The sequence below is a fragment of the Amblyomma maculatum genome, chromosome 6, assembly GCF_055883805.1.
Source record: "Amblyomma maculatum isolate TAMU_Amacu chromosome 6, ASM5588380v1, whole genome shotgun sequence".
Taxonomy (NCBI): domain Eukaryota; kingdom Metazoa; phylum Arthropoda; class Arachnida; order Ixodida; family Ixodidae; genus Amblyomma; species Amblyomma maculatum.
In genome coordinates, this window is record NC_139349.1 from 187,110,519 (window position 1) to 187,124,835 (window position 14,317).

The window sequence follows — 14,317 nt, forward strand, 5'->3', positions numbered from 1 at the left end:
CACCTCGACCGTTTGCCGCGTGACGTTTTCAAGCCACGCGCGGAGGGAATGAGAGGACACAGCTTGGCGACGGCTGGTCTAGGGCAGCGCCATGCCCTTCCTCCAAAGGCGCGCGCAACATCTGCGGTTGTCGTTTCCCTCGCGCCAGCACGTGAAGTTTGCAAGTCATGTGTGTGAAGGAACGAGAGGGAACCAATGCAGCCGTGGTGTTCGGGAGAGGGGAAAACGCGATAGAGCAAAGTACAAGGGTGTGCCCACTTCTGCTGAGCATTATCTCTCCCCTTCCACTCTCCCTTTCCCGGTCTCGTTCGCAGCAGCACGCACTACGCATTACTGTCAATAAACTAATTGATGCGGTGTCTGTGTTCTTCCTTCGTCCCTGTTTAAAGTGCTAGAACTACCGTATTTACCCGCATAATGCTCGCACTTTTTTTTCACAGAAAATTGATGCTAAGTTGGGGGTTGCGATAATTATGTGCAGAAAATTTTTGAGCAAATGTTTTGGAGCACTAAAAGCAAATTTAAATAGGTGCGAATTGGGATTCATAGGTCAGCTATTGTAAATATAACCAAAGCATTACTTTCAAGCAGAACTTACCCTTGTTATAAAAGTACAGGGTCGCAAAAAGCACAAATTGCTAAAGCACTTTATTTACTGTACGCAGCCTCATCATCACTCCCCGCGTTTCGTGGTATAATGCTCACAGCAGACCATACATAGATCAGAGACTTCATCCGAGTCCGTGTCGACACTGTAATCGCTGTCTCCTTATGCGCAGAACTCGTTGACGCCGAAATGCCTGCTGGCAGCGCGGTTGCCATGCTGTAGCCCGTACTCAAAAGCTTCCAGCTTAAAAGCCCCTGTATAACTTGCGTACCGCGACACCGCGATGCAGCACCAAGAACACGGTAGATGGTAGAACAAAGCAAGTAACACAGACGGAACGAAGGAACAATGACAACGAGACGCGAAGACACCTCGCAAAATGGCAGCGTCTACAAGCATCATGGAGGTAAAAAAAAAAATAGACGAGCATAACCGATGATGATGATCTACCCAAGCACGCTATCGCTGCCTGGTAGCGCGTGCACACAACGAGGCCAGCTAGGTTCAGTAGCGCTCCAAAGATGGCGCTTGTCACTACTAGCAGATAAAGTCCCTTGATAATACGAAAGTAGCGACTTTCTGTGAACTTTGCCGCTGCTTCGCGCCCCCTCGCAGATCCTCCTCTCTCAACTCTCCCATCGGCACTCTTCTCAACGGTGATTGGCTCCGCGGGCCGTCGCCGGGAAAAGCGCGCGAAAAGTTCGCTCTTTCTGTGTTTTCATTTTTAGCCGGCGCCATTTTTTAGGCAGCCGCTGTTTGTAGGAGCGAGCTCCCTAGCATTCCGCGCTTGCACTTCGCGCTAGGCGCGCTGTTTTAGTGCAGCGCTATGCCTAGTTGCTGCGTATTTAATTGCACAAACTGTCGTGAAAAAGGCTTCATTCTTTTCGCAATTACGAGCGGGAAGAAGGCCACCATTCGAATAAAAAGTGGTTCAACAACATCGGCCGCAAGAACTTCACCCCGACGAAGACTAGTCACCTCTGCGACGTACTGTGCATTTGTTCCAAGCGACATGAAACTGCTTGCAAGCGCATCACAAAGCTGATAATCTCATTTAAGTCACTCATCATTTTGCGCCGTTATGCGCATTATTGTTTTCACTTCATGGTTCCGCTCAATGTGCTATATAATAGCGACTGCTGATGCATACAATGCGCATACAATAGCCGCTTTAATTTCTGAACTAAAGGTCTCACTTTTCAGCGCTAACGCGTGCAATGAGGGAGATTGTTAATTCATTAATAGGCTTATGTCGCAGGAGCGTGTAGAGGACTCTTTCGCAGAACTTGTCCACAGAGTATATATATCTGCACATCAAAATTTTGTCTCTTTAGACCCTCGAAATTAGACCTCGTCCTAATCTGGCGAAAATTGATGTCCAACCTAATTTGAATATGGCGAATTTACTGGTTACGTCCAAATTTCGGTGGGCCTCCCTCAGAATGTAGCCCCAGAAACCCCTTAAATTTGACCACTTCCAAGGGTGGCAAAATTAATGACCAACCTCATTTGCGTAGTGCGAATTCAGGGGATACTTCCAAACTTACGTGGGCCATTGCCAAAATTTAGCTCTCTGGACCCCCGAAGTTCGACCTCGTCCGAATTTGACCAAAATCGGTGTCCGACCTTTTTGAGTATGGGGAATTCAGTGGTAATCTGCAAATTTAGGAGGGCCACCCCCGAAATGTGGCCCTCTGAATCCCCAAAACTTGACCTGGTCTGAGTCTGACCGGAAATTGGTGTCTATAACCTAATTTGTATGTGGCCAACTCAGTCGACTTCCAAATTTAGGTGGGCCTACCTAATTATTTGCTTATAGTTAACGGGCGTCATGTCCGTTTTCGTAGCGTAGAGTAGCCGTCGGCCGTAGACCCGAGAGGTCTAGTGTGTACAAAGAAAACAATACTCTTTGGTCTTGAGTTGACATAGCAGTATTTTGTACGTGCGCATCCTGTCGCAGTTATCGACATAAGGCCTGTACTTGTTCCACATTTTGCCACTAAAAGAGTTGAAAACGTTTTGGGTCACGTTTCTTTAGTCTAGTCAAAGCAAAAGAAAAAAGTATTGGTTATACTAAAATTAGAGTTGACACCAATGTGGATGAACTTTCCGACAAGGTGAAGTATCGGTGGTCGACAGGGCCAAATTTTGGGGTGCGGACGACGGAAAATCGGTGGCCTGATTTTGGATCTCGGTTTCGGCTCGACGTCACTTCAAGGCTGCCGACAGCAGGAGCTAGATCCGTTTCATGCTTAACAGAAAAAAGTTGATATTCAATCGTTTTCAAGCAGCCGCGAAAATTTTTAACTACGAAAACAACTAAGCAGCTGCATGTGCACTGCGCGGTACCAAACTCAGTCTAAACCTTATTGAAAATTTTGGGATGACCATCAAAGCATTTGTTCCAGCCTCTTGCTAGCAACCATCGCATTAATAAAACTCCGCTCGTTAACAACTCCATAAACTTTACTTCCGCTAAAATTAATTGATTTGATTTGATTTGTGGGGTTTAACGTCCCAAAGCAACTCAGGCTATGAGAGACACCGTAGTGGAGGACTCCGGAAATTTCGACCACCTGGGGTTCTTTAACGTGCCCTGACATCGCACAGCACACGGGCGCCTTGCTTTTCGCCTCCATCGAAAAGCGGCCACCGAGGCCGGGATTCGATCCCGCATCCTTGGGAACAGTAGTCGAGCGCCGTAACCACTGCGCCACCCCGGCGGGGCCCTAAAATTAGTTTGAGGTAAATCTACGTTTAACTCAGCATCGGTATGCTGAGAATATACAGGAATGTTCACATATATAGCAAATATTATGCTTAATATATTATGCCGTGTTGAGACACACGGTAATGAAAAGTCAAAAGGATTGTGAGGTGTATGCAGCAAGCGGTTTTTGTTCATGCGGCAAGCGCTCGTAATTTGCACTTTCATTGCGCGTACGAGATGCTAATTTATGTGGCTCGTGGTACAGTCAAGCGAGTCGCATGTCTTACTCGAGCCTATATTCCATAACAGAGCGTGGAAAAAGCGCAAACTTAAGAGCGCGCGCGCGTGCCAGCCAATTCCCCGGACGACGAAGAAGCGCTGCCCAAAAAAGCGTGCCGTGTGCAGCGCGCGCAGGCGGCGGGCGAGGATATTCGAGGAGGAAAGTGCCGGAGCGGAGGAGAGTGTCGCTACTTTCGAATTATCGAGGGGCTTTACTAGCAGACTCTTGTGGTGGTAAAATTGCTGGTGCGATGATTATGCGAGGAAAAAAAAAAATTCCAATTTTTTATGCCCAATGTTGTGAGTGCGAGCATTATGAGAGTAAATACGGTATGTCTGTTGAATCTAAAAACCAACTTGCTCAAATTTCTGCATTAAATGCCTTACTTTGTGTTAACACTTGCTCACCAAAATATGTGTACCCACCGCTTATGTAATAGCCCTCATGGGTCTTTAAGGTAATAAAATGAAATGACTATCTATGGAACGCGTGACGGTGCCATGGCACAGTTCAAATAATAAGGTAGGTCCGAAAAATTAGTCTGCGATAGTATGAGCCCACCTGTCTGGCGCAGGTAGTCCAGGGTCTTGGTGTCTACAGGGAAGAAGCCGACAGTGGCACCATACTCCGGGCACATGTTGGACACAGTGGCCCTATCAGCAATGGACAGCTGCTCCACGCCGGGGCCAAAGAACTCCACAAACTTGCCCACCACTCCCACCTGGCGCAGGTGCTTGGTGATGGTGAGCACTAGGTCGGTGGAGGTGGCACCTGCTGGCAGCCGGCCAGTCAGCCGGTAGCCCACCACAGGTGGCAGCAGCATGCTGGTCGCCTGGCCAAGCATGACGGCCTCAGCTTCAATGCCACCCACACCTGTGCAACAATGTTTGTTTTTCAATTGTTTAACTGCTTCATTTTACAAGTACTATGGCTACGGAATTACAGTAAGAAATACTGGAAGTTAGCATTACAGCCTAACAAAACAACAAAACAAAAATGATGGTGAAAATCCAGCTGCTCCTTTTATGCCAAATTACGCAGGAATCAAGGACAAGAAATGACGGAGGTTTGACCTGGTCATGTCCCCTGCTGCGGTGATTCGTGTTGCCTCCGAGATATGAGCCTATCTCGGAAGCCGGTGCAACGAGAGGGTCCTGCTGCACGGACAGTTTACAAGACGATTGTGAAAGGCTTGAACGTGGATTAGAGCTTTGACACTAGAAAATCCCCACATCATCTACCCCCCATTAAATTGCCAATACTTGTTATATTGCTGTTGAAATCTAAGAGTGACAACAGACATTTGGTCCATTTTGTGTGGCTAGTCCTGGCTGTGCAAAAGTGAGATTGAAGACCCAAGGACAAAAGAACTTTTTCCCACAAGAATCTGTCGTATTTTTCTCAAAAAAGCTGTCAAAGGGGAAGGCTTGCTAGAAGTTGCAACTGCGGCAGTTTCTTCAAGTGACGTCACAAGCCACCAAGGGCATGACGACTGAAACCGTGAATGCGCACTCTCTGCACAGTGGTATGTAGTCAGAATGTAGCAGTTGCAAAAACTCAACACAATGACAAAACCCAGGAACATGTCTGAAAATGGAAAGCAGGACCTCTAGTGCAGGTTTGTTGTAAACAAATGTGGACAATTCCATCCCATCAGTACAAGCAACTTTCGTGGCTCTTTCTGGTGATGTTTGTCCAGCAGCAACAAAGATATATTTATTGTTCTAAAAATTTTCTTTGAACAGAAACAGACTTCCAGATCTGGAAATAAATAACTGCACAGCCTATGTCAATGCTAAAGTCTGGCCCTACAGGCACTGAATTTTTAAATTTTCATTTCATTTTACTTATTTTCCAGTCTATTCTGGATGCTTATAAAGGATACATTAAAGCAACACTAAAACAAGCCCCATAACAACTGAAATGTTAGCAAAATCCAACAGTATGGCATTTCATGCCTCATGCTTGCCAAGCAACGAAAGACGCGTTTACTGCCAGCAGCATTTCGATTGGAAGCTGAAGAGTTTTTTTTCCTGTTGCTGCGATTCCAACTGTTTTCCCCATCTAGGTTATGAGTAAAATGACGCAAACAAACTTTGTGACTGCTGGTGCATGGCGAGTAGTGAGCGCTAGCAGCAGTCGAAATTAAGCTACCGCTGACCGGGTCCATTGCTTTGTTTGCATCACCTGTAGATTGCGTTCCCAAGCTTGACAACAAAGCACTAGCACAAAACACCGGCCTACAAGCAGGATATCATGAATTTCCGAGCAATGAGGCACCAAAGCAAGCTGTGGCCACTGACATCACCAGCCCCCATTATGACTGACAGGTAAAGTGTCAGGGGCATTTTTCACATACAGTCGAACCCAGTTATATTGAACCCGGATATATCGAATTTTGGTTATATCGAACTCACGGAATATCCCCTTGAAAACCCCATGTTAAAGTATAGGAATGCCACGTCATATATCGAACTTAATTTCACCGGTCGTTCGATATATCGAACTCTGTCCCAAGCACTGGAAAGTGTGCCTTCCCCAAAGACGATCGTATCACCCTTGGCGGTCTGACGCGTGACGTTTTCAAGCCACTCGCGGAAGGAATGAGAGGGGACAGTTCGGTGACGGCTGGTCTGGGCAGCGCCGCGCCGCGCCCATTCCCCAAAGGCGCGCGCATCTGCAATCATCGTTTCCCGCGCGCCAACACATGACGTTTGCAAGCTATGTGCGGGGGTGCGCCCATCCTTTTGCCGAGCTATCTCTCCCCTTCAGCACGCGCTATGCATGCGCCAAGCCAGCTCAGCCCGTTTTTAGACAGGCGTCGGACGCTTTCTCCAGCGTGTGTTGCGAACCCTCTGCGCGTGGCGGCTGGCGTGACTATGGCGCCTGCGGACGTTAAAAAGCGGCAGCTCTCCAAGTTTTTTTTTTTTGTTTTTGTTTTTGTGAGTTATCATTTATCATTGTGCTGTTCAGACGTTAAAAAGCGGCAGGTTTTTTTTTTTAAATTTTTTTTTTTTGCGGGAGTCGTTTATCTTTGCATGTATGAATCGACGAAAGCACACGGTAAGCTGCTGCGATCATGACGCCCGCCCCAAGCGCGGCGTGATAAATCGAACCAGGCTTGTGCAATCAAGCCATCACGGGCACTCTGCCAAGTTCGCTCCCCGCCACCGCAGAAGCTATCAAAAGATAAACGCGCCCCGACATTACCGATGCGCAGCCTCTTGGCACGCTGCCAAGAAATGAGCTGTGGATGAGACGACTGCGACATGCAAGCGAAAACGCTGGCGATTTCTTTCCACGCCGACACAGAAGCCTTGCTTTGAACTGCCGCGGTGTGCTCTACCAGTTCCAACAAGATGGAAATCTTTCGCTCTGTCGCTGCCGCTCGTCGCTGACATCGCTTGCATGTGAGCAAGTTGGCCTTAACGCTTCTTTTTTTTAAATTCTCGGGTGCAAAAGTGGAGGGTGGGTATATTATGTGAGTGGGTTGATTACACGACAAATACGGTATCGTTTTCTTGCATCGTAAGTGCCGTCACAAGCCGATTTCTGTATATCGAATTATCGATATATCGAACTATTTCGCGATTCCTTTCGAGTTCGATATATCCGAGTTCGACTGTAATCTATCTAGCATCAAATTTTGAAATTTTTGTTTCGTTATACAGAAAGAACTCCCACGGAAATAAACTATCGACCAACCAAACTTTGATTTTGGTTTGTTTTATCTGATAATTCACTATATCCGTGTTGGTTATAGCAAGGTTAGACTGTATAATAATGAAAACGACAACTTTGTTGGCAACATGGGGCTCGCACTCTTTGTGGCGTTGCACTTAAGTGAGACTAATCCCACTGTACTTTTGATTGTGAAGAACAAATAAAGAAAAAAAATCAGTGTGGCGCAACGGTAAAGGTCTGAAGAGCTGGGGTTCAAAATCCTGCTTCATACTAAATTTTCCTTTTTTTTATTTTCTTTATTTCAAATTTTGTAACTATTTTTCCAGCCTTCCTTTTCTATGCAAGCTACCAGGACTGGAGAGTAATACGGAGTCAGTCTTGTTGGTGAAATTCAGGTCAACCCAGTACTGAACAAGGTGCCACAGTGTTTGGCCAGCTATTCCTCCCTGCCAAGTTCCCAAAACCTGTGTGTGTGCTACAAGTAATGAAGAGGGTACTCTGATAAGAAAAGTAACACTGGTTAGCAAATTTGAAAAGGATGAGCTCCTGAAATCATCAACTTGAATGCCAAGGAGCCAGAAAGAAATCCAGGCGGTGCCAGTGACTGCAGCACCAACAAGAGAAAAAAAATTGCCCACGATTACCGTATACACGCGTGTAATGGCCGCACTATTTTTTCTCAGATTGGGGTGAAAATCAGGGGGTGCGGCGATTACATGAGAAAAAAGACAGCGAAAAAAATTATTTGCGGTGGTACCTGCCTTTATTAATGCCAAAAAACTCCTCGTCCTCCTCCGCTAAACTCGTCGGGATTTCAGGCTCGTCCCATGTCCAAAACATCACTCCTCGCCGTACACATTTTTCGTCAACGCTGAACTTTCGTCCAGCCGCTCTTTTTCCTTCTTCTTTAGCGTAGTGAATCACTTCCAGCTTAAAGTGAGCGGTATAACTAACATATTTTCCCATCGAGGAAAAAGAAAATCTTCAGCTCACGAGCGCAGAACAAATCAGGGCAGCGATGCGTTCAGATTGCGAGATTGCACGTGATATGCTTCGGGCAATTGAGGAAATGGCTGTAAAACGGAGGAGCGAACAGACTTGGATTGGATTGGATTGGATTTGCTGGCCTCACCCTTTGTAACGGGCGGGCATCGCTGCGGCTAGGAGCGCCCCCTTTGTAACGGAGGTGGTGGCCGCTGCCCCCATGCTCGACTTTTTTTTTTCCTCAAATATTTTGTTCTTAATTCTTATTGGCAATTCTACTTCTAACCTTACACTTCATTTTGGCTTTCACTTGATTTTTGGGCCCCACCTGGCGGCAGTAACCACAAAACGTTCCGTATTTCTTGCACCGCACAGTAGACGGCACTGCCCAACTTCCTGAAACTCATGGTGCGGCTTTTACTCTGGAAATTTTTTAAAAGTTTTTTTTTTCCAATTTTCTTTCTAAAGTTCAGGGTGTGGCCATTACATGCGTGCGGCCATGACACGCGTGTACACGGTATGTTATTTCCTAATGCTAAATTTGAGCGCAGCGTTTCACCTTTCCAATAGATTGAGGCAAAGATTTCGAGCAAGACACGTATGTACAATTACAGACAACTTTTTTTACTTTTTCACACGTATTCCTTCAAGAAACACTCCACTAACAGTTCTTGGCTGTCATGAAAGAAGCTTTGTAGTCGGAGAAAAGAAGAGAGCAAATGAGTTATCGGAAGTTTGTGGGAAGCAACGCGTGGGCCCATAGGAACGTTGCGCGACGAACAGATAGCAGCGACTAACTGATGCCGCTGATGCCGCTAGCGAGTGAAGAGAGTGAAAACGGAATGCACGCATTGTGATCCGCTGATAGCGAGCCGGCATTTCGGCAACCTCCCCTTTGTCTTGACTCGCTAGCAGCGGCAGCGGCATCAGTCAGTCGCTGCTAGCACTGCCTTCAGCGAGCCCCCCCCCACCCCCCCTCCTTTCATGGTGTTCTGCGGTTGCTGCGTGCACTCCTGCCCCCATAGTTAGCCGCTGAGTGTACCCCCCTCCCCCCCCCCCCCCTTTTTGCGAGGCTCTGGTTGCCAAAGTGCCGGCTCGAACTGGGGGGAATGAAAGGGGGGTGGAGCTGGTTATGAGGCCGACGCGGTCAATGCCGACGATGGCATGAAACCCAGGAACGGGCGCCAAAAAGCTGCGCTCTAAAACAAGGCCATCCTGACAATGTTCGCTATGTCCATGCGGTAGTTTTACCATGGGAGAAAAACGAAATAAACTGAATGGCTCCTCTGGTGATGTGCACTTCAGTGATGGCGGTGTGTGAAAAATGCCAGTCAGAAACTGCAGATGCTGCATTCATTTTAGGCATTAGCAACATGCAAATAAGTTTCTTTTGCTGACATAGTAGAAAACTGATGGCCCCTTAGCACTCCACAGTGGGGAGCACTAACTTGGTGGTGGCTATTCTGGCCAATGTCCATCGCATAGTTTGGGGCATCTGGTGCGTTGCTTTCCTCATCCACTTTACCACTGGTGCACGAGGCCAGTCCTCTGTCCTAGCAAAATATATTGTAACTAGGGATTAAAAATTGGCAATTGAGTAAGAATTGTGCCCTAAACAGTGAGTACCGACAATGTAGCAAGCTTCCAAAGAAAACAGATTCTTAGTCTACGTAAGAAAACAAGGCTTCTGTTCCATGTCCAGAAACAGTTGTGACAAAAAAGAGACCAAAGCACAGGCCCTAAGAGTGAAAGAAGGACTCACCCCAGCCCAGCACCCCGAGGCCGTTAATCATGGTGGTGTGTGAGTCGGCCCCCACCAGGCTGTCCGGGTAGAGGCAGCCGTCGCTCTGAAACACCACGCGCCCCAGGAACTCCAGGTTCACTTGGTGCACAATGCCTGACCCCGGGGGCACAATGCGCATGTTCTGCAACGCCTGGGAACCCCACTGGAGGAGAAGACCACAACACAACTTGCACCTCATCTGCAGTTTGTTTCATAATAATACTGTATATCACCAACATTTAATGAATGCAATTCGCCTGCCAAAGCTTTATAGGGCTCGTTAAAACTTACACAAGGAAAAAGATAGACATGTCTCATACCTTTGAGAAACAAAACAAACATCTATACAAAAATTATACAAAACTACATTCTGGCGTGAGTTCTTTTCATAAAGTAGTTTGTGCAAAAAAAATCACAGATTCTATCATAACATGCACATAAATAAAACAAGAAACACATTTTCCAGCAGATCAAACTTCTTGTGCCGGCTAGTTGGTAATACATTTGGAATAACAGCGCGAAGGACGAGGACGAAGATCAGAAGGACACAAACACAGCGCTGACTGACAACTGATTTTATTTCCAGAAGTTGAAAAGTATATATACATGGCTTGAAGCGTGACAGAATAACATATTCATCTTATCAAAATCGTCACCTGTGGGCTTTTCTGCTAGCGTTTTTCCAGGAAACAATTCCACTCCGCCGTTATCAATGCAACAACCAGTCACAAGAGGGTGAAAGTGCTACAGTAAAATCTCAGCGATACAAATCCAGTTGATACAAAGTCGCAAAATTCTCCAGCCGGAACGCATTGTGTACAATGTGTGAAATTTCTGATGTTCCGAACACTCTCCCGTGCCACTACGGAAGATAAAAATACATGAAATGCGACTGATCTACGGTGTCAGCCTTCGGCGATCAGGTAAAGAATTCCTGTGAGACAAAACATATCCGGTTGCGGAGTGTAAACACTAACCTTCGTATGGCGTCGACTCACATAGTACCCGCAACCTCAGCAGCCCGCCTAACAGTTACTATAAATGGTCGAAAGATTAGACAGTGTTTTTTACACCTCCCTGGACTATCCTGGCCAGTCATACTAGGCCGTAACTTCATAGTGAAGGCAGTAATCGTGATGGATCTCAGTAAGGGAACCTACCGGTACGGCACCGGTACAGAAGCATTTCAGTTCAGGACCAAGGCCGCTGAGCCACAGTCACAGTTGCTTGCCACGAACGGAAGTAGTATTCTAACCGTTCTGAATTCCTTCACGGGGTCACCAGCGGAAAAATGCAGAATCGAGACAGTGCTCAGGCCCTTTGCAGCAATGTTCACAGAGGCTCCGGGGAAGGACAACGTACTAACTCACAGGATCGACATCGGCGATGCTCGTCCTATCCGATTTAATCTAAGGCCCTTGAGTGTCCACAAGCGAACGCTGCTGGATGGGGCCCTCGACGAAATGATGGCTACCGGTGCGGTGAGACCATCAAAAAGCTCCTGGGCGTTTCCTGTTGTTCTCGCGCCTAAGAAAGATGGCACAGCACGGTTGTGTGTAGATTATCAACGTCTGAATGCTGTGACAGTGCGAGACTCTTACCCTTTCCCGTCTGTTGACTCTGTCATGTACTCACTTGGGTCAGCAAAACTTTTTACAACTCTTGACTGCAGTAGGGGTATTCTGTAAATCTCTATTGACCGCTGTGACATTGAGAAAACGGCTCTCACTTGCCACTGGGGACTGTTCGAATTTGTGCGATTGCCTTTCGGGTTGTGCAATTCACCTGCTACTTTTCAACGGGTGATGGACATTGTGCTCGGAGGCGCTAAATTTAACTACGCTATGGCCTACATGGATGACGTAGTAGTGTTCTCAGAAAGCTTAGAAAAGCACCTCCTTCATCTAACGAATGTCCTTCAACGAATGCAGAATGCGGGTATCACCATTAACCCCGGCAAGGTTCAGTTGGTGACAAGCACAATCAACCTTCTTGGTTTCATTGTGAAACAGGGCACAGTTCGCCCGGATGAAGAGAAGCTTCAGGCCATTCTACAGCTCCCACCACGAACCAACATAAAGAGCCTCCAGCGTTTCTTGGGCCATGGTGGAATTGTACCGCCCCTTCATCCCAAACTGCACTGACCTGGCGCGACCCCTCCATCAGCTCCTCCAGAAGGGTGCCCGCTGGTCATGGACAGAAGCCGAGCAGGGATCATTCCGTTCACTGTCTGCAGTCATCGCGGATACTGCACGCCTGCGGCTTCCAGACCTTAACCGGCCATTCACAGTACAAACGGATGCAAGTGAGTACGGAATTGGTGCGGTATTGCTTCAAGAACATCAAGGAAAGCTTTGCTCATTGGCGTTTGCAAGTCACACACTGACGGCACCGGAAAGGAACTATACTGTGACAGAGAAAGAGTGTCTCGCGATTGTGTTTGCCCTCAAGAAATTTGACATGTATTTGGATGGCGCAGAATTCACTATTCAGACCGACTAGCAGGCCCTATCATGGCTTTCAAGGTTGCAAAATCCAGCTGGCCGTCTAGCCCGCTGGTCACTCGCTCTCCAAAAGTATAATTACAGGGTAGAATACAGAAGAGGCACTTTAAACAAAGTGGCCGATGCCCTGTCCCGAGCTCCACTTCCTGGTGAGGGAGAGCGAGCACCCGCGGTCCATGCTGTGACAGCTCCTGCAGACACCTGGGGCACACTGGTGTCCCGTCAGCAGCTCCTCGACACTCAGCTCTCAGACGACCAGTGCAACCAGATACGCCAAAGCCTGAACAGCGCCAACCCTGCAGGGAGCCGGGTGCTTAACGGAAGCTACGACAGCTACGTGGAAGCAGAAGGTGGCTTGATCCTGCGGTATATACCTGCTGCAGACACCGAGAGTGGTGAATCCGCATTTCGTGTGGTCGTTCCTAAGGGCCTACGTAAGCATTTTCTAGAGTACTTCCACGATACACGCCTCGCAGGCCACAGCGATGACAAGAAAACATATGACAAATTGTGTCGCGTTGCAACATGGCCCCGCATGAGAAGGGATGTCCTGACATACGTCCGCACTTGTCATACCTGCCAGACCTCGAAGCCGAGGGGAGGGAAGCCACTGGGCCTCACGCAACCTGGAGAGAGCCAATACCCATGGGAAATCGTAGCCTGCGACATAATGGATCCCCATCCCAGATCAGTGAAAGGGAATCGCTACCTGTTAGTAATCACTGATCATTTCTCGAAATGGGTAGGATTGTATCCCCTGAGTAAGCTAGACTCGAAAATAATTTGGGATAAGCTACTAGAAACATTCACTCGCTTTGGCTTCCCAGCTCAGCTTATCACTGATAATGTTACGTATTTCACTGGTAGGATGTTCAGTGAGACCTGCAAAGTTCTTGGCGTGCCGCACAAAAAGTCTACGCCCTACCACCCTCAAGCAAACATTACAGAGCGAGTGAATCGAAATCTCAAGACTATGATGGTGGCATTCACGGAGCGGCACAAGGACTGGGACGCTCGTATCCAGGAGATGGCCTTAGCCACAAGAACCACGGTAAACCGGTCAACAGGTTTTACGCCAGCGGCCATTCTCCTTGGTCGTGAGCTCAGGGTCCCTATTGAGAATGCTCTGAATGGCTCTGATTTACCCGGTCTTAGCCATTCTAAATTTGTGCATGATCTTTCCAGCCGCTTGGCCGAGACTCTGAAGGAGGCAAGGGAAAACTTGGACCTTGCCCGCCTGGAACACTGTAACCAGTACAACAAGGGAAGGCGACCTTTGGAGTTCACAGTTGGCGACAAAGTCCTTCGCCGCACGCACCCACTAAGTGATGCAGCAAAAGGGTTTGCTGCTTCTCTCGCTCCACGATGAACTGGCCCTTACACGATAACAAAGTGCGTGTCTCTGCTTTCTTACTTTATTCGCCATGTGCAGGATGGTCAAGAAACCGGACCAGTCAATGTGGCCGATCTCCGAGCTTACCACGGCCGTCCATTAGCCACATAGAACCACTTCACCTACCAGGCACTTTGGCTACCCACACTCGGCGGATACCTCCAAGCATGCGCCCCACCAGCAGCAGTACCAGTTCCGTCCTTATCCTGCGTTATTTTTGTTTTACACCTCGGGAGGTGTCCAGTCTTGAGAGGGGGGGAGTATGGGGTCCCCACAGCCCCTTTTAGTGTTTCAAACCGCGCGTGCTTTTTTTCTGCTTGTGTTGGTATCCGCCCGGGCAATGCAAGTACGCATGAGCGAGCTGTCCGGAGC

General features: G+C 47.9%; 1 protein-coding gene across 2 annotated transcripts in view; it reads right to left on the bottom strand.

Moving 5' to 3' along the window:
- LOC146187581 (cytoplasmic aconitate hydratase-like) overlaps window positions 1-14,317 on the bottom strand; it is a 192,992-nt gene that overhangs the window by 131,731 nt on the left and 46,944 nt on the right. For both annotated transcript variants that reach the window (XM_084607747.1, XM_084607748.1), the window contains 2 exons: window positions 10,028-10,211; window positions 4,159-4,470 (listed from right to left, as the gene is read on the bottom strand). In XM_084607747.1, the coding sequence (XP_084463873.1) occupies window positions 4,159-4,470; window positions 10,028-10,211 (496 nt within the window). The remainder of the gene's footprint in view (window positions 1-4,158; window positions 4,471-10,027; window positions 10,212-14,317) is intronic.